Here is an 18,699-nt window from a genome sequence, read left to right as displayed (position 1 = left end):
ACCACCACACTTGGCCGGTAAGAGAATTCACGGACACTCTGCATGTGAATTTATGTTTGTATGTCAAGAACATTGAATTTAACTTTGTGTTGTGTGCAGAGTATGAAATTTGGATGGAGAATAATAGTAGGAAGCATAGTTGGATTCCTAGGATCAGCATTTGGGAATATTGGAGGTATTGGTGGGGGTGGCATCTTTGTTCCCATGCTTACCCTCATTATTGGATTTGATACAAAATCTGCAATAGCAATTTCTAAATGTAAGAACTATCATTCTTCCCCCTCTATTATTCCATATTAATACGTTTTCATGACAATTCAGACATGATGATCTTGATAATGTCAATAAACTTCAACTCCGACCAAACAGTCCCTATAAAATGTATGTTTATTACATTATATAAATCTTAATATGCATATGCATATGCAGGTATCTTTCCTCACAAATATTTATCTGTGGCACTGACACCACTCATTGCCATTATGTGCCTTTAACTTAGATTTGGATCATGCTTCAAAACAGCATTGGCATGATCATTTGCTTGATATTATGATATATAATATTTTAAAATTTGGAAAAATGTATAACAAACAAGAAAAGGATTGGTTAAACTTTCTCATGAACCATCCAGGACAGTTGACCTCTCCACCGCAGTGGTGTTCTAAACATCAAAATCACCAGAAAAGGCAAAATACCCCATTTAAGAAATGGCCATGATGTTATTTGTTTTGTACTCGTTGCTATTTCTGAGATATACTATTTTGAATATAATTCTTTTGAAACTTAAATGGATGGAGTATATATGTAATTTTCTGTTTATTTGGTGAAGTTATGATTACTGGTGGAGCAACAGCAACAGTTTTCTACAATTTGAGGCAAAGACACCCCACACTTGATTTGCCCGTGATTGATTATGACTTAGCACTTCTCTTCCAACCAATGTTGATGCTTGGAATCAGCATCGGAGTTGACTTCAATGTCATTTTTCCTGAGTGGATGCTAACAGTTTTGCTAATAATACTTTTCGTTGGTAAGAATTACTGATCAAGCTTCAAAACTTAGACATTCTTAATTTTCTCTATTCATTTCTTCCCTCTGATGTGATCTAAATGCTAAACAGGTCTTTCAATTAAGTCCTTTCTAAAGGGTGTTGAGACATGGAAGCACGAAACCATTATGAAGAAGGTTAATTAATTTCTTCATTAACCTTCACCCTCTTTTATGTTTCAAAATTCTTTCAAGTTTTGCATTCTGATGATTATGCGTGCCTCCTTGTCATAATTCCAGGAAGCTAGGAAGAATTCACGGATTGATGGTAAGTGGTTTAATACTATTTCTATTCTACATTTCTGTATATGTAAGTGTTTATTAGACATGTCATTCTCTTTTTGAATCTTATCAGATATTGCAACTGCTGAAGATGGTGCACATTATATTCATACAGAAGGCCCTGTCAAAGACAACACTAAGGAACTAAGGAAAAAAGTAGTACAAAATACCGAAAGTTATTAATTCCATATATGTGCAATGCCTATTCTTGCTAATGAAATTTAAAACTGACATGCAGGTTTCTATGGTTGACAACATTCGTTGGAAGGACCTTGGACATCTTTTCGCTGTCTGGATCATGATACTTGCGTTAGAGATTGGAAAAGTTGGTACCCTATGAGCTATTCGCTCAAAAATTCAGTTTTTTCATTTCTTGCATTGGAGGTCATTGATCAACATAATATGATATGATAATGTATGCCTCTGTTTTGGAACAGAATTACACGACTACTTGCTCTGGAGCATATTGGGCAGTGAATTTACTCCAGGTACGAACTACTTTGGGAGAATTCAATTTCTGAAAACCACAGTTGTCATCTTACATTTTTTAGCTTTCTTTGATATGGCCTTGTTATTGAATGTGTGTTGCTGTGCCATCAAAGTCATTATCATAGTGAAAATTCACTGTTTATTTGTTGTTGTGATTTAGATCCCAATAGCTGTAGGAATGAGTTCATACCAGGCCATGAGACTATACAAAGGAAAGAGAAGCATAGCGTCAAAGGGAGATCAACAACCACGTTGGAGAGTGTGGCAGTTAATTCTATTCTGTTGTTGTGGCACACTTGCTGGCACACTTGCCGGCTTGTTAGGCCTTGGTGGAGGATTCATCTTGGCACCCCTTTTCCTTGGAATTGGAATCCCTCCTCAGGTACCTTTCTTTCTTCTTTCTCTCATCAAGTTTTTCTGCGTAGATTTTTCTTGGAAACCGTTCTGATCGGGGAATTTTTGACAAAGGTGGCAAGTGCTACATCCATTTTGGCAATGGCATTTTCAGCATCTATGGCTGTGGTGGAATATTACCTTCTCAAACGTTTCCCCGTTCCATATGGTATGTATGCATGAAAGAATGAACAGTGTGCTGGATGACTAGTAATTTTCCTATTCAAAGAGCATGTGCTTAGTACTAGATAATTTTTGTGGACAAAGAGGAGCTTAATGAAGCAATAACTTGTGATTATAATGTTGAAGTTTGGATATGGTGTTGCAGCACTGTGCTTGGTAGGCGTAGCGACTGCAGCTTCACTTGTTGGACAGTATTTGGTGAGAAAGGTGATTGCCATATTGGGGAGAGCATCTGTGATAATTTTCGTCCTAACCTTCACACTATGTGTGAGTGCAGTTTTACTAGGTAGGTTTAAGATGGTTTTGTTTTGCAGATTGTGTTAAGGCAAATGTAAAATGGTTTTAATTGGTAACATGACAGGTGGGGTAGGAGTTGTACACATGATCCAAAAGATTGAACGCAAGGAGCATATGGGATTTGGAAACCTTTGCATGTACACGGCTAAAAATTAAGCTTCATGGACCTAATACTGACAGGGCTCTTTAATGCAGTTTTGTATTGTCTTTGGTTAGATTAGTGCCACATTTTTGTATTTTTTTAATGTATACTTTTAGTTCACTTGAAACACAAAAATTCATTGTATTAGTTATCAAATTTCAACAATTGATCCTGTATTTGAGGTAAACTTTTTGAGTTCATATTTTCTCTGGGAGGCAGGGCTTTGGCAAGAATAATATTTGTTTTCTCTGTATTTGTATTTGTATTTGTATTTCATTTCTTTACCCTTGAAATTCAATGGAAGCAATATTTGATTTCTGTATGTTTAAGAGCCTGCATGGAATTAATTTCTTTGAAAACAATAAAAGAAAAAAATGTAAGAAAAAAGAATAAAAAAGTTGCATTGTATTCGAGGTTTATTCATATTTTATCATTGACAAAGGTTCAATATATATATATATATATATATATATATATATGAGTCCTCATTAATCAAGGTGTTTTATGACTGCAAAATAAATCATCACATCACCCATTGAGATGAGGACAATTGAAAATACAAAAATATTTTAAACACTTAAAAAAAGAGACTCGATTAAAAATTTATGCATTTAAGATAGTCCTAAAATTTAATTAACCAGTTCTTTTATTTCTCATGTAAAAGCACAAAAACAATGAGATGCAAACTAACCCTATACCAGTCAATTGAAAAATTATATTAATATTAAGTAATATGGAGTAATCGATGAAAGAAATCTTTTTATTAAAAATTTAATTGAAAATACTCAAATTTATCGGAATCAAAAATTTAATTTAAGCTAAAATTATATTAAAAAAATTATGATCTAATATTTTAAAGATGGTAATATTTATAAAATTAAAAATGTATGTTTATTAGTATTGTGAGTTTGTTTTATAAATTTAATTTTTAATATTAATAAGAATAACATTCCAATTAATTTCATATTAAACTATTTATATATGTATATTTAATTTAATTTTATGAAATAAATACTATAATTTCTTTTTTATTTTTTACAAGCTGACAACAAAAGGCGCTACACTTTCAAATCTTATTTTTCTATTTAGAGGACAACCCAATAGAACCTGACCTATTTTCATGGTTTTGGATTAATTTTGTCTCGACTTTCATATATTTCTATAGTTTTTTTATTAACTGGATATATAGTTCTACAACTAAATACCGTCCATCAAGAACCTTAGAACATTGATATATCAACATTTTATCATTGTAAGCATTCATTTGAAAATCTCAAATTCTCTTCATATCTCTCTTTTTTTCACATTAATCACTTATTACATTCTTCATTTCTCTCTCTTCTAATCTGGTCTTTGTAGATATATATGAGATTCTGAATGTTCTCAAGCGTCTCCCTGAACATCATTAGTGGGCTCTGTACGTGCAAAGATCTCCAAATCCCATGTACTCGTTATGTTCAATCTTTTGAATCATGTGTACAACTCCTACTCCACCTATGACCAAACAAAATCATTTTACACTTTTCTCATAAAATGGCACAAACACACTCTACAAATAAAACTATCTTGCACTTACCTAGTAAAACTGCACTAACACAGAGTGTGAAGGTTAGGATGAAAATGATCACAGATGCTCTTCCTAGTATGGCAATGGCCTTTTTCACTAAATGCTGTCCAACAAGTGCTGCAGCAGTGGCTATGCTTACGAAGAAAAGAGCTGCAACATGATATCCAAAGTTCAACATCAAAATTTTCACTGTAACAAGTTAGTGTTTCCTTAACTCATGAATAAGCTAATTCTATGTTATAGATAATTTGCTTAACTTTTTTCTAATTATCTGGTAAAAATGTTAAGGAAAGAGTAGTGTGTGTTCATTCAAACTTACCATAAGGAACGGGGAAACGTTTGAGAAGGTAATATTCCACCACTGCCATAGAGGCAGAAAAAGCCATCACCAAAGTGGATGTAGCACTTGCAACCTGTGTGGAAAATTCCTCAGTTAGAGTGAATTCCAAGTAAAATCTGCATAGAGTTTAAGGCAAATAAAAGGGTACCTGAGGAGGAATTCCTAGACCAAGGAAAAGGGGTCCCAAGATGAATCCTCCACCAAGGCCTAGCAAACCAGCAATCATGCCAGCAAGTGTGCCACAAGCACAGAATAGAACCAACTGCAGCACACAAAAATTTGGTTGTTGGTCTCCCTTGGATGCTATGATTCTCTTCCCTTTGTATAGACGCACAGCCTCATATGAACTCATTCCTACAGCTACGGGAACCTGAAAGTAAATATATAAGTAAAATGGTCAGCAATCACCATTATAATGATCTTCATGGTTCGTTAAATTCTCCTAGGGTAGTTTATACCTGAAGTAGATTCATTAGCCAATATAACCGTGAGCAAGTTGTTGTGTGTTTCTGTTGATTTCAAAACAGAGGCATCTGTTATCATCATACTATGTTTACCAATGCACAGAAAATGAAAAACTCAAAGTTTGAGTGATGGATACCAACTTTTGCAATCTCTAATCCAAGAATCATGATCCAGCCAGAAAAAAGAAGTCCAAGTTCCTTCCAACGAATGTTCTCAACTAGAGAAACCTGCATGACAATTTTAGATTTCAATAGAGAGAAGAGATGTTGAACATATATGGAATCAATAACTTTCAGTATTTTGTGCAACCTTTTTCTTTGGTTCATTAACATCTTTGGCAAGGTCTTCTGTTTGAATATAATGTGCAGTATCTTCAGGAGTTCCAATGTCTGATTAGATAAAATAAAAAAATAACATAACATGTCTGATAAACAGTTACATATACAGAAAGTTAGAATGGAAATAGTATCAAACAGCTTACCGTCAATCCGTGAATTCTTCTTAGCTTCCTGGAATCATAACATGAATGCATGCAAGAGCATCAGAAAATTGAAAGAAATTTAAAACATAAAGAGGGTGATGTTTAAGGAGGCAATTAATTAACCTTCTTCATGATGGTTTCTTTCTTCCATGTATCCACACCCTTCAAGAAGGATTTAATGGAAATGCCTGTTTAAGATTCAGATCACATCAGAGTAAAGAAATTAACGGAGGAAATCAAGAGTGTCTAAATTTTGAAGCTTGATCAGTAATTCTTACCAACGAAAAATATTATTAGCAAAACTGTTAGCATCCACTCAGGAAAAATAACATTGAAAGCAACTCCAATACTGATTCCAAGCATCAACATTGGTTGGAAGAGAAGTGCTAAGTCATAATCAATCACAGGCAAATCAAGTGTAGGGTGTCTCTGCCTCAAATTGTACAAAACTGTTGCTGTTGCTCCACCAGTAATCATGCCTAATTCATCAAACAATCAGATTCCATTCATGTGTAAGTTTCCAAAGAACAACATTCCAATTCAAAATGAACAGTGAATGATTTCTACTGTAAAAGAAGTTTATAATTAATAAAATAGAAATAAGGATGTTTATATAAATATAAAAAATTGTTCTTATATATTGTAATAAATTATTGATAATTCAATTATTTCTCTTTTTTTTTTTCTCACACTTGACTGCTTTCTCTTTCATGTTCATGATAATCTCTTGCCTCACAAATTATATTCTGAATAGAATAATTTTTTTCGAACTTTGTATTTTTTCTCCTGATAATATTATATTCATATTAAATTAATTAAGCGTACAATTGACTTCTAAATTACCCAAAAAAAATTCTATTGCATAGCCATAAAAACTATTAATGAAAAATATTAACATATAAACTATACGAATATACACCTACATGAAAAAAAAAATCAAGTTATATTTAAAAAAGTAAATTTAAAATATTTCCATAGTTTATTTTCTTTTAATCAAACAATCAAATATAAATTACCTATTACGATCGTCAAAAACATGAGATTGGATTAGATGAAGAAAAATAATTCTTACAAAACCATTTGCAAAACATATATAGTGTTATATATTATAGGAAAATAAAAATTACGAATTTAAATATTTTTAACGACTAAACCAAACAAATATAAATTTTTTAAATATTCCTTGGGATAGTCATGTATGTATGTTAATTAATATACACTTATATTTTTTTATTTATTATAATAAACAAAAAATTTTGCTTTTTACATATTTTGCTTTATACATATTTTTGCTTTAGGATTGCAAGATAATAAAGAGTCATAACAGATGAAATGAAAACTGGGAAAACGATATTTTGATATGCATTCATAAGGTATAAAAGCAAAATAAATTATTCATAACATAACACTATACAAAGGACATGTTTCATTAAAATATTGGCACTAAGATTTGGACAATGAAATCAACCTAGTACCACTCCCACATCTTTGGTATCATAATGTCCCCCAGATCTAGTAATTAACCCATCCCAAATGCCATATTAATTTTTTTTTATACAACTCGTACCTTTATAATTATACATTTTCCAATAAAAAGTTGTTTTTTTTTTTCGTTTATATTATTTTAAATTTCTGAGATAGAAACTTTGTTAAAAGTCTCAATAAGGTAAAAAATATATATGAATGCAAACATTAAGTTGGTTTTCTAAAACTAAGTGAAATTTAAAGTCTATTTTTTATCCCATAGATTAGATTCTATTTTATTAAGTTTTGTTTTTATTGAACATATCTTTTCATTCTATTTATTATTTTAAACCTTTATGAAAATATTATATTTAAAGAGTTAATTTATTAGAAAAGATAGGGAAAATTATATACATAAATAAGCGGAAGTTCTTACATTTGGAAATTGCTGTTGCTGATTTTTGATCAAATCCAACAATAAGAGTAAGCATGGGAACAAAGATGCCACCCCCACCAACACCTCCAACAGTTCCAAATGCTGATCCTAGGAATCCAACTATGCTTCCTACTATTATTTTCCATCCAAATTTCATACTCTGCACGCAACAACAACAAAAAAAAACACAATAAAAAACATTTTACAAGGTTAATACATCTCATCCAGCTTAATGCAAAAACCAATATCACACATGCATGCATGCATGCATGCGTGAACTGAAAATTTTTGGAGTATATAACAGAACTTCGTTCATCTAAAACCTCTGTTTTTTATTTGTGATGAAAGCAACAGTAAAATGAACTTTCTTTCTTACCGGCCAATGGTGCTTGTAAAATGCTTTAGCATGATAATCAATCCCTATAGTTCCATTTGATGGCGTTTTGTTCTCTGCATTATTCTGATGAGAAGGAGCAGCCGACACCGAAACAAGAAGAACGAAAGCAATGAGAGCCTTTGCAGCAACCCATTTCACAGCCATGGATACCACTTTTCAGAGCTGAAAATCTTAGTCCCTTTAGAACTAAGATGCTGATATATACTTGCTTAAAAATGAAACCACGAGGACCATATATATAGAAGGAAATTTTAAGAAAGTGGGCAGCTCGTACGGTAATATTGTCGATAATGGTTTTTAGTATTCAATCAAAATTTAGGTACAAGAAAACAACATCTTCGGTCACTTAGTATTGATAACAACATGGTCTCTATTCTCCGTGTCCATTGGTTTCTTTCATCTTTTATCTTTTATACAATTACACATACTTTTTTGGCTCTTTGTGGACAGTGTACTTCCACTATACTTTGGCCTAATAAACCGATTAGTGCTTCAAATATGCCACTTGCACTACGCTTTGTGGAGCTTCCAAAACCATATGTTCTAACGTTAAAAATCTCTCAAAAATATTAATCTTTTCGAATAACGAGGAATTAAAAATTATATGTATTTATGTAGATGATCAGTGTTCGTACGCACCCTCTTTTTGAATATTCTTCGTTCGTTTAATTAATTAATTATATGGAAAACGTGTGTGTGATTTTGTTTAAAAATTCGTACTACTTCAGAATGTAATTGATCACAAAAGAATTTATTTTGTCTGCGCAGAAAAAGAAACAACTTATTCTGTCAATACTGAAAACGTTTTACACAAACATTAAGTACATATTCTATTCAAATTCTGATGTAGCTTTAAATTAAATAGTTCTATTCTTAAAAGCAATCCATAAAAGGATAACATTGAGAAGAGCTTCCTCCCATTTTTCTATCTTTAACTTCTAACCCTGTAAGAGCAAAGATCTCCAAAACCCATGTTCTCCTTCTTTTCAATCCTTTTAATCAGGTTTGCTATGCCTACTCCTCCTGCAATTTTAAATAAATAAAATGTTAAGTAATTTGTAATATATTACTGATTGGAAATGTCAAAGCATAAGCATATGAATAAATTTTCTGTAATTTTTCTAAAGTATATATGTACGACTGTTGGTTCAATTTAAAATGCATTGTTTAATACTAATAAAAGTGTAGCTTTATGGAAATCCATCGTTCGTGATGATGGTGTAAACACTTTTATCCTATCAGTATATTCCAACTATTGAATGAATATATTATAGCATATCTTTTTCTCTCTGCAACTTAAAGCACGACAAGTTGTTGATATATATGTGAATAAAATAAGATATGGGTAAACACCAACCACTAGTTATTACTAACATTAGTATAGTGTATGAAGTACTGATATGGTACTGCTGTCCTGAAAAGGAAGAAAGAATCCAAAGAAATCGTGCAAAAATGCACTTGCCTAGTGATATTCCACTCACAAAAACCGTGAGTGCAAGGATGAAAATTATCAGAGACGTTCTCCCCAGTATAGCAATCACCTTTCTCACCAAATGCTGCCCAACCAGTGCAGCAGCAGTGGCTACTGCTACAAAGTAAAGTGCTGCAGGAAAATCATACATTAAAGCATTAAAAGGTACATATTATCAAGTAATTTTCTACCACCTTTTATCAAGTAATTTTCTACTTTCCACCTTTTAGTATAATTTTTTCTTTATCTTACATACTGTTTTGATTATGCATGTTCTTTTTAGGGTTAAATATCTTATGTTAAATTTATTTATTATTATTAACCAACTATAATGAATGATGACCGTCTATGAAAGTGATGACTTTATTAAAGTACACATGCTTTCAACTACTGTTATTTCCTTTAACATGCAAGTATTTGAATATGAATGTTGATTAAGTGTATAACATAGATAAAAAGTCAACAAAGTGATGATGAAATTAATGAAAGAGTAATGGAGTGGGCATGATATAATGGTTAAGTTATTGATAAGCCATACATATATATATAAACATACCATAAGGAACAGGGAAGCGTTTGAGAAGGTAATATTCCACCACAGACATGGAAGCAGAAAACGTCATGGCAAAAGTGGACGTAGCACTCGAGACCTAGCTTGGTGGAAAGTTGGTGGCGAATGAGAGTGAATTCCAAATGGAGGAAGATTAGCATAGAAGATAAAACGTACCTGAGGAGGAATTCCTAGGCCAATGAAAAGTGGCCCCAAGATGAATCCTCCACCAAGACCAAGCAAGCCACCAATTATGCCAGCCATCAACCCACACGTACAATAAACCATTAACTTCCATACATGCAAACGTCTCTGTTCATCACCCTTTGATGCTATCACTCTCTTCCCTTTCTGCAGAAGCACCGCCTCGTACAAACTTGTTCCCACAGTCACCGGGACCTGATATATATCATTTCGTCAGTCCATCAAAACCATAACAACAAAACTTTTCTTTTCTCTATATAGTTTATCACTCATTTCTACCTGCAGGAGATTCAATACCCAATACAGCGCTGAGCAATTTCTTGTATAATTCTGTCTCAAAACCAACGCATATGTGCATGTATGTTAGCATACAGCAAAGTAAAATTTCCATGTACTGTAAAAACAAATTTAAAGAATATACCAGAACTGTATCGACATGAAATAATACTTGTATGAATTTTTCGTAGAAGCTAATGAAACTATATATTTGCATAATTTGAATTTGAATGTATGGGTTTGGTATGTTGGCAAATTTAGGATTCGCATATTAACTCGGTTCATATGTTTAAACTTATTATTCATTTTTATATATTTTTAACTCAATTGAGATTTTATTTTTTAATAAAAATGTGGATCTTTCTATTAAATCAACTTAATTAATGTCACTTTCCAAGTATAATGTGTTAATTAGGATCTAGTTTTTTTTTTTATTTGTTTTTTCCATTTATATTGCTTCCTTTCCCACCACCTCCTTCTACCTACTTTTACCGTAAAACTACCAAAAACCTTTTTAAACACTTCGTGTGCATCTCCACCCATCCAAATTTCAAGTAGGTAATGATTTACACACAGCCAATAAACATCTACTTTAATTCAAGATTGAACAATAATCCATGAGTCATAGAAATTCTAAGAAAGAAAGAAAGGAAAAAAAGATGGTGAAGAAGAATGAAAAAAAAAAAAAGATAATGGAAAGTGGCAAGTGATACCTTGTACATGACCTACAGGTAATTTAAGAGAATCAACTACCTTAATTTTATTTAATAAAACATAAAAACTCAATTAAGTAAAAAATATATATATAAACATAAGTATGTTATAGACTTAAATATAGGACAAATTAATTAATTAAAGTAAAAAATTACTCCTTTTATTTTATTTATTTTTTTACAGGAAGAGATATGTTATTTCACAATAATAATGGATGGATTTTGGTATGAAGAAATTAAAATAAGATATAATAATAAGTTGACACTCATAACGCACTTTTTATAATGGAAAAGTGAAAATTAAAAGTGTGTTCAAGTAACTTTTTTCATTAAAATACTCCTATGATGCAAGACCGTCCATCATGGACCAGATAATTATAAAAGGAAAGAAAAATTAAGCAAAGGGAAACACAATTTGTCAGTATTTTCACAATGTGACGCTAATTCTTCACCAGTTTGTGGCAGAAAACAATATATTTTTTGAAAATATATAGATGTAGATAACTTTTTCACATATTTGTACTTTAACTTTTATATACACAAAAGTTACAAGATTATCTAACTTTCAATAATCAACTTATTGTGTTTCTTAAAAGTATAAATACATAATCAACAGTACACTTTTTTTATAAAGATCACTTGGAAAATTCGAATTAACACGGTTTGTAATAATTAATTCCGATTCTTTAAAATATAATACAATATTTGATTCTCTTTTATGTATCTAAGAATTCTCTTAATAGTACTCTTCATTAAAATTTTCATAAATCTACTAACCTCTTTCATTGTTTGTGCAATTTACAATCTTGAACAAATCCTGACTACGTAAGGTTTTTTACTACTGATGTGATATTTAAGACATTTACATCCTCTCTTATTTATTGTTATGACTTATTGCAAGGATAACTTATAAATGATAAAAAGTGGGATAAAAATTTTCACTTAAATACATTGCATGTTGAAGCATTGCAAAGACTTTTAGTAAGTAATTTTTAAGAAAGTCAAACCTTACATTTTATCTTGACCAATTTGCATTCCTAAGATTTTACTTATTTGTATTAAGTATTTCATATCAAACTCTCTAACTAAATATGCCTTTAATCCTCGGATTCAAAATTTGTTGAAAACTATCATCGATCATGTCATTTTCCTACGATAAAGAAGAGGATAAAATAATTTTCATCAAAATTATTATATGTATATTGATCTTAACTCAATCCTTTTCAACAAAGTTAACGAGTAAATAGGTTTTAAAAATTTGTTGATATTTTTTAAATAGATATCCAACAAGTAATGAGACGAGTAACAAGTTAGATGTCTTGTTGTTGGTCGAGTAGTGAATAAACATTATATATGTGCCAATCTGATCTATTGTCACCTAAATATTATATCTTTACTACAAATAATCTTAATAGTAATGACATCAATAATCTTTTTCTATCATATTATTTTGTTTAGGTACATCTATGTGAAATAGAAAAATATTAACTAATCCTTTTTTTAGTCTCTAATTTATCTGAAAATTTCAATTAGACTTGTATTTCTTATTTGGTGTAATAAAGTCTTCTAGTTTTAAAAAGTTATCCAATTAGGTCATTTTTGTTAAATTGACTTTAATTGTATATTTCACATGTCAAGTCAATATCAGGTCAAGAGTAATAAATTGATAATGTCACTTATATTCGTACAATATCACATATTAAGTCAGTGTCACATGATTGTCATATATTTAATTTAATTCTTATATTTGAAATTTTGACTTAATTAAATTTTATTTTTATTTTTAAATGGAACAATGTTGTTCCTTTTCAAATTTGGACGAAAAGAATAATTAAACATAATTAGAATTTATATACATTTTAAAAGAATTTTTTTAAAATTTATACATCAAATAAGTCAACCTAGATATTCAAATTAATTTTATTTTTACGTCTTTTATTTCAATAGAAATATACCTATATTTTAAACTTTTAATTTTTAAAAATATTAAAAATATAAATGTAAAGTGACACTTTTAATTTACTAATAACTGTGAAAAGTAAAATAAAATAAAAACTAAAAGAACAAAAATAAAATGAAAACGAAAAGAATAAAAATAAAATAAAATAAATTGAAAATATACTAACTAACATATTAAATAAATTAAAAATATAGCTACATTAAACAAGAATGTCAAGTTGAATGCATGACTAAAAGGAAAATAATTATAAAAATTACAAGCGAATAATAGACTATTAAAATAAACACAAAAAAGCAAAAATAAAATTTAAAACTTAAAAATTGAACATCAATAGAAATTGAAGTAAACACATGAGTTGAAAATTTATACGTATAAACATTTGTAATTTGGATTTGAACAATTTTACTGGTTAAAATTTTCAAAACATTATTTAGGTTTAAATAAGAATATAAACTTGTCACTTAAATTTAGGAAGTTTATCTTAATTTTAAGATGGAGATGGTTTTGGCAGTTAAATGTTGTGTTATACTTTTATTTTACAAGTAAAATATTCATAAAGCCATTCACATAATACATATCTTCTTGATTCAAAAATATGTTTCTCATACTAACCTTTCCTATCTGCAATGCCAGTATCAAGATCCACACAGATACAAGAATTCCAAGTTCCTTCCAACAAACGTTTTCCATAACAGAAACCTGCACAGAAGTTTTAGATATTTATCAGAAACAACAGATGTTGCACACGAAAACACTAGCAGCAACACTGTCTGCAACTTTTTACTACTTTTCTCCTCGTTTGATTGGTATTTATATGACTTTCTGTCTGAGGATGATCAGCATTACTGGTTCCAGCAGTATCTGATAAAACTAAAAGTTAGCGTCGCATGTTTGATAATGTTCTCTCCTTTAACCGAACATATAGCAGAAAACAATATAAATACACTTACCATTTAACCTTACATTCTGTCTGGCTTCCTGAAATAATAACAGGGATGTAATAATAAACCAAAACAGCAAGAAATGATTCAGTATACACAATAGAAAAAGATGAGCTAATTAACCTTCTTAAGAATGGTTTCTTTTTTCCATGTTTGAACACCCTTAAGGAATGCATTGACAGAAAGGCCTGTTTCACATGCAGACTGTATACATGAGAAGGCAAACAAAGAAAACAAGATTGATGAATTTAGAAGCAATAATATGGGTACCTACCAATGAAAACTACAATTAACAAAGCTGTGATCAACCAGTCAGGAAAAATGACATTGAAAGCAACACCAACACTGATTCCAAGCATCAACATTGGTTGAAAAAGAAGTGCTAGGTCATAGTCGATCACAGGCATGTCAAGAGTTGGATGCCTTTGCTTCAGATTGTAGAAAACAGTTGCTGCTGCTCCACCCGTAATCATGCCTTAATCAAGCAAACAATACAATTTTTTATTATAATATTGTATTTATAACAACTTTTTTATATCTCATTGAACTATTTAAATTTATATTTATAAAAATATTTAAAATAGACTAATCACGAGCTATCACGTATCCGTTGTCAATAAATTGTTAAAAAAATGTTGTTAAAAGAATTTTTTCCTATTTTATTGCAAATGAGTTAGGCTTATAGTATTTAGCATTTATAGTTGAACATGATTATTTAATTAAGACTATTTAGTATGCTTAGGATTATGTGTTTGAATATTACCTTTATTTACCACTTTCTTAATTTTGAATATTTATAACTTTTACTGTATAAGTTGGAGATATTAAATTTTTACGCTTGTGTGTCGTTTATGAAGATAAGTTTTTCTTTTAAATTTTAAACTTCACTAATGTATATATATTTTGTTATCTTTTTTTTATAATTTTATGTTCGATACTTTTTTCAGATTTGCAAAGGTTTTCTTTTTTCAATTTTTTGCTTTTTTATATTTTATTATTGGACCTCCTAAAATCTCTGTCATAAAACAATTTAAATTAGACTCTCAATTTTTTCCTCTAACAATTTCTCCTTCCCTCATCCCCCTTCTCATTTCCTTTCTTTCTTCAGGAATAGTAATTATTGCACGCATGTTTTGGAGGTTGTTTTTCTGATCTAAATTGTGAGAGTGTGGTTTTTTCTTATTACATTACGGATGCAAATATATTATTAAGATAGATATTCAATTACGATGTATGAATGTTTTTGTAATAGTTGTTGTTTTGTTTTTGGTTTACTATTTACAATTCTGTTTTTTTAATCCACTTTGTTTATTTTATTGTGTGTTTTTATTATTCACCAAATTTTTTAAAAATTAGTAAAAATAGTTAAAAATTGATTTTTAGTTGTAGTATTTTTTTCAATGTATCTTTGATGGTAGAATTCTTATATTTAATAGAATTAATGAGTTATAAAAATTTGGTGAAAAAAAAAATTTAAACGATCAATCACTCTTTCATTTAAGATATTGTCCATTTTAAAAGGTAGAAAACTTCATAATAATTTTGTCTTTAAAAGACATATCAAAAAGTAAAATAAAGAAAGAATATTTAAATTATCATATACATAAACTCTTAAAGCATGTGAGCCTATTGAACATGGTTGGAACAACTATAATTGATATTTTTTTGTATTTTAGAATTTGGTTTTAGGCCAAAACTAATTAAATTTAAAAACAAAATAAAAAGTTTACATCAAACCTAAATTTATGTTTGTCGATACACGGTCTTATGTAAATTTAGTCGGACATGTCTTCCGTAAATTTAGGTTACTTACTTCTACATTAAACTTCTAGTAGACATGCTTAGTCCAAAATATACGACATAGAAGAGTTATATATGTTATACTAATTAAAAACTTATTAAAGAACTATAATGAAATATAGCTTTTTAATGTTCCAAAATTTGTATGCATTCACACATGCAAAGAAAATTATGTAACAAGGGTCTGTATTATTAATATTTTGAAGCTTTGTATTCATGTATACATGCAAAAAAATCACTTCAAATAATTTCAATTTCGATGTAAATCATAGATCTGTATTTAGTTTCTCTTACATTTAAAAAAATTGAAGTTCAAAAGTAAAAGTAATTAATCTTTTCCCCCCAAACTTTTATCATATATAGTACTTGCACATCAAAACATGCAAATTGAATATCTAGTTAAAAAGTTGGCATTGAGTATGGAGTAAGAAAGCAACCCACATGCCATGAATCTCATAACCCATTGAACAAGTTATAGAGAATTGGAAAATAGTTTCACATACATAAAATTTATTTTTTTTATAACCATTTTATTTTTATAATATATACATAAATGTATGTCATCTTATCACTATTCAAAAACAGAAATTCTTAAATAAATAAAAAATAATAATAATTCTTACATTTTGATATTGCTGTTGCTGATTTTGCATCAAATCCAACAATTAGGGTAAGCATGGGTACAAAGATGCCACCCCCTCCAACACCTCCCACAGTCCCAAATGCTGATCCTAGGAATCCAATTATGCTTCCCACTATTATTTTCCACCCAAATTTCATCCTCTACAACCAAAAACAAAACATCACAAAACATAATCAAAATTCAATGTATATATATACAAGTTTTTATGACAGAAAAACTCTAAAAAAAGTATGTAAAAAAGTTCTTAAGAGAGCAGTCTTACCGGCCAAGTGTGTTTGTAAAAAACTTTAGCATCCTGATCATTAGTCTGAACCCTTTTCGTGACATGGATTTCTGATGACACTGTTTTCTGATCTGTGTTCTGATGATGAGAAGATGTAACATAAAGTGAAAGAAGAAGAAGAACAAAAACTATGAGAACCCTATCAGGAACCCATTTCATAGCCTTCATACTACAAAGAGCAGTTTTCAAAACTATGACTTTCTTTTATATATATATGTTGCTTCAAGATACAGAGAAACTCGCCAATCGTTGATGCTGCTATGTGCTTAACCGAAGAGTTGGACCAATCTACAGTTAGGGTTAACGTGAATGTGTTTTTCTGTTCATTTATCATATATCAGGAATCCCTAAGCTTCTTCACCACACTTATATCATTATTTTTGTTATTAGCATTATCATCAAGTGATTTGACGTTTTGCAGAAAAAAAATATAACTATTATTTCTCATTATTTTAAATATTTTTTTAATTTATCAAATTTTATTTGTATATCTTGGCTCACTTCTCCTGAAGGAGGAATGAGATCTAAAATAAGCATGATAAGATAATAAATGGTTTATGTAGTTAAAGAAGTGTTAAGAAAGTGTGCATTGATTATTTTTATGGATATATTATTTGCTTATATTCTTTTTATATTATTTTTAAATGGTTTTCTTTGCATTAAGATTACTTATTATAAAAAACATTTTATTAAGTTTAGAAATTGCCAATCATATATGGTCTTTTAATATTTTTTTTTTTTAATTTGTGAAGGTCTTTGCTTTTATTTTCCCTATTTCATTCGACTATCATACTTGAAACATGATTTAATTAAAAAGTATAACACAATTCTCGGAAGTCTCGATTTTCTATAGACAAAATCAAAATATATAAATAAGTGTAATTTTCACTTTATATATTATTTATGAAATTGAGTTAAATTTAATGTTCATATAAAAATAATTCATAAAAGTAATAAAAACAATGTGGAAATTACTTTGATAACCAACTCATCGAAGCTTTCACTAAAAATATTTTGGTAATTTTTCACATTAGAATTAGAGAAAAATACCATATGTGCATATTTTAAAAAACTTTCAATTATGGAATAATATTTATTTAAAAAATCTCATAAGAAATATTTAGACAAAAAATACACTATAAAATTGAAAATTAGAAAAAATATACGAACTACTTGTGAGTTTCAAAACTTTAAAAATAACAAGTGAAGTAAAAAAAACACGTGCAAACTAAAAAAAATATAATCCTTTAATTATATATATTTAATATTGGATGTTGATACCTTAATTAATAATAAATATTGAACAGCTAATCTCAGCACCAACCTTCGTAAAAACGAATTTTTATCAATAGGGCAGCGACTGATATATAAAATTAATATTTAAAGTACATGTGGTCTCAAATCAAATAATAAAAAAATATATTTTTACATGTATTTTGTTTTTGTGTAAGAAGAGGTTACCCACAAATATGTACCGAATACTCCACCAGTTTTCTTTTTTAAGTTTTTTTTACTATATTTAATATCATTACTATTATACTATTTTCTTTTCTTTTCGTTCTTTTTTGACTAACTTCCTCTTTAAGCTGCATGCATGGCCACCTCGCAGGAGTCTTCATCCATCTCACTTTTTTTGTGTGGTTTCAGTCAAATAATGTCACTTTCTTGCTCCGTGAGAAACGCGTAACGTAATATGGATCATATATTTATTTACCATTTCTATATCCTGTATAAAATAAAATCTCACCTTTTATTAATTTATAATATATATATATATATATATAGAAAGAGAGAGAAAATTATCTTTCATACCCTCATAGAGTCTGATAAAGAAAACTCTGTTCTTTTGATCTCAAGTTGATTAAGAGGGTCCTA

At 29.5% G+C, this 18,699-nt stretch overlaps 3 protein-coding genes across 4 annotated transcripts; 1 reads left to right on the top strand and 2 right to left on the bottom strand.

The window, feature by feature from the left end:
- The first annotated feature begins 99 nt into the window (after window positions 1–99).
- On the top strand, window positions 100–2,847 carry LOC106766459 (sulfite exporter TauE/SafE family protein 3-like). Its single transcript, XM_014651186.1, has 11 exons — window positions 100–259; window positions 830–1,030; window positions 1,121–1,185; window positions 1,288–1,315; window positions 1,403–1,485; window positions 1,568–1,654; window positions 1,767–1,817; window positions 1,979–2,200; window positions 2,287–2,380; window positions 2,540–2,680; window positions 2,756–2,847. The coding sequence occupies exons 1-11, from the start codon at window positions 103–105 to the stop codon at window positions 2,845–2,847; spliced, it is 1,221 nt and encodes a 406-aa protein (XP_014506672.1). The 5' UTR covers window positions 100–102.
- Window positions 2,848–4,044: 1,197 nt separating this feature from the next.
- Window positions 4,045–8,202, bottom strand: LOC106767296 (sulfite exporter TauE/SafE family protein 3). Its single transcript, XM_014652151.2, has 12 exons — window positions 7,963–8,202; window positions 7,587–7,746; window positions 5,965–6,165; window positions 5,810–5,874; window positions 5,687–5,714; window positions 5,515–5,594; window positions 5,346–5,432; window positions 5,199–5,249; window positions 4,889–5,110; window positions 4,720–4,813; window positions 4,410–4,550; window positions 4,045–4,327 (listed from the first exon to the last, which is right to left on the bottom strand). The coding sequence occupies exons 1-12, from the start codon at window positions 8,125–8,127 to the stop codon at window positions 4,239–4,241; spliced, it is 1,383 nt and encodes a 460-aa protein (XP_014507637.1). The 5' UTR covers window positions 8,128–8,202; the 3' UTR covers window positions 4,045–4,238.
- Window positions 8,203–8,747: 545 nt separating this feature from the next.
- On the bottom strand, window positions 8,748–17,094 carry LOC106767928 (sulfite exporter TauE/SafE family protein 3). Of its 2 annotated transcripts, none has more exons than XM_022782924.1 (12): window positions 16,804–17,094; window positions 16,522–16,681; window positions 14,373–14,573; window positions 14,222–14,286; window positions 14,108–14,135; window positions 13,945–14,027; window positions 13,770–13,856; window positions 10,488–10,538; window positions 10,182–10,403; window positions 10,011–10,104; window positions 9,446–9,586; window positions 8,748–9,006 (listed from the first exon to the last, which is right to left on the bottom strand). In XM_022782924.1, the coding sequence occupies exons 1-12, from the start codon at window positions 16,990–16,992 to the stop codon at window positions 8,915–8,917; spliced, it is 1,413 nt and encodes a 470-aa protein (XP_022638645.1). In that variant the 5' UTR covers window positions 16,993–17,094; the 3' UTR covers window positions 8,748–8,914. The 2 variants fall into 2 exon arrangements, with proteins under 2 accessions (XP_022638645.1, XP_014508382.2); XM_014652896.2 differs by having other exon boundaries at window positions 13,945–14,018.
- Window positions 17,095–18,699: the final 1,605 nt, after the last annotated feature.

Source organism: Vigna radiata, chromosome 7, assembly GCF_000741045.1.
Source record: "Vigna radiata var. radiata cultivar VC1973A chromosome 7, Vradiata_ver6, whole genome shotgun sequence".
In the NCBI taxonomy this organism is placed as follows: domain Eukaryota; kingdom Viridiplantae; phylum Streptophyta; class Magnoliopsida; order Fabales; family Fabaceae; genus Vigna; species Vigna radiata.
The sequence above is the reverse complement of the archived record's forward strand: the minus strand, read 5'-3'. Positions and strand labels throughout refer to the sequence as shown.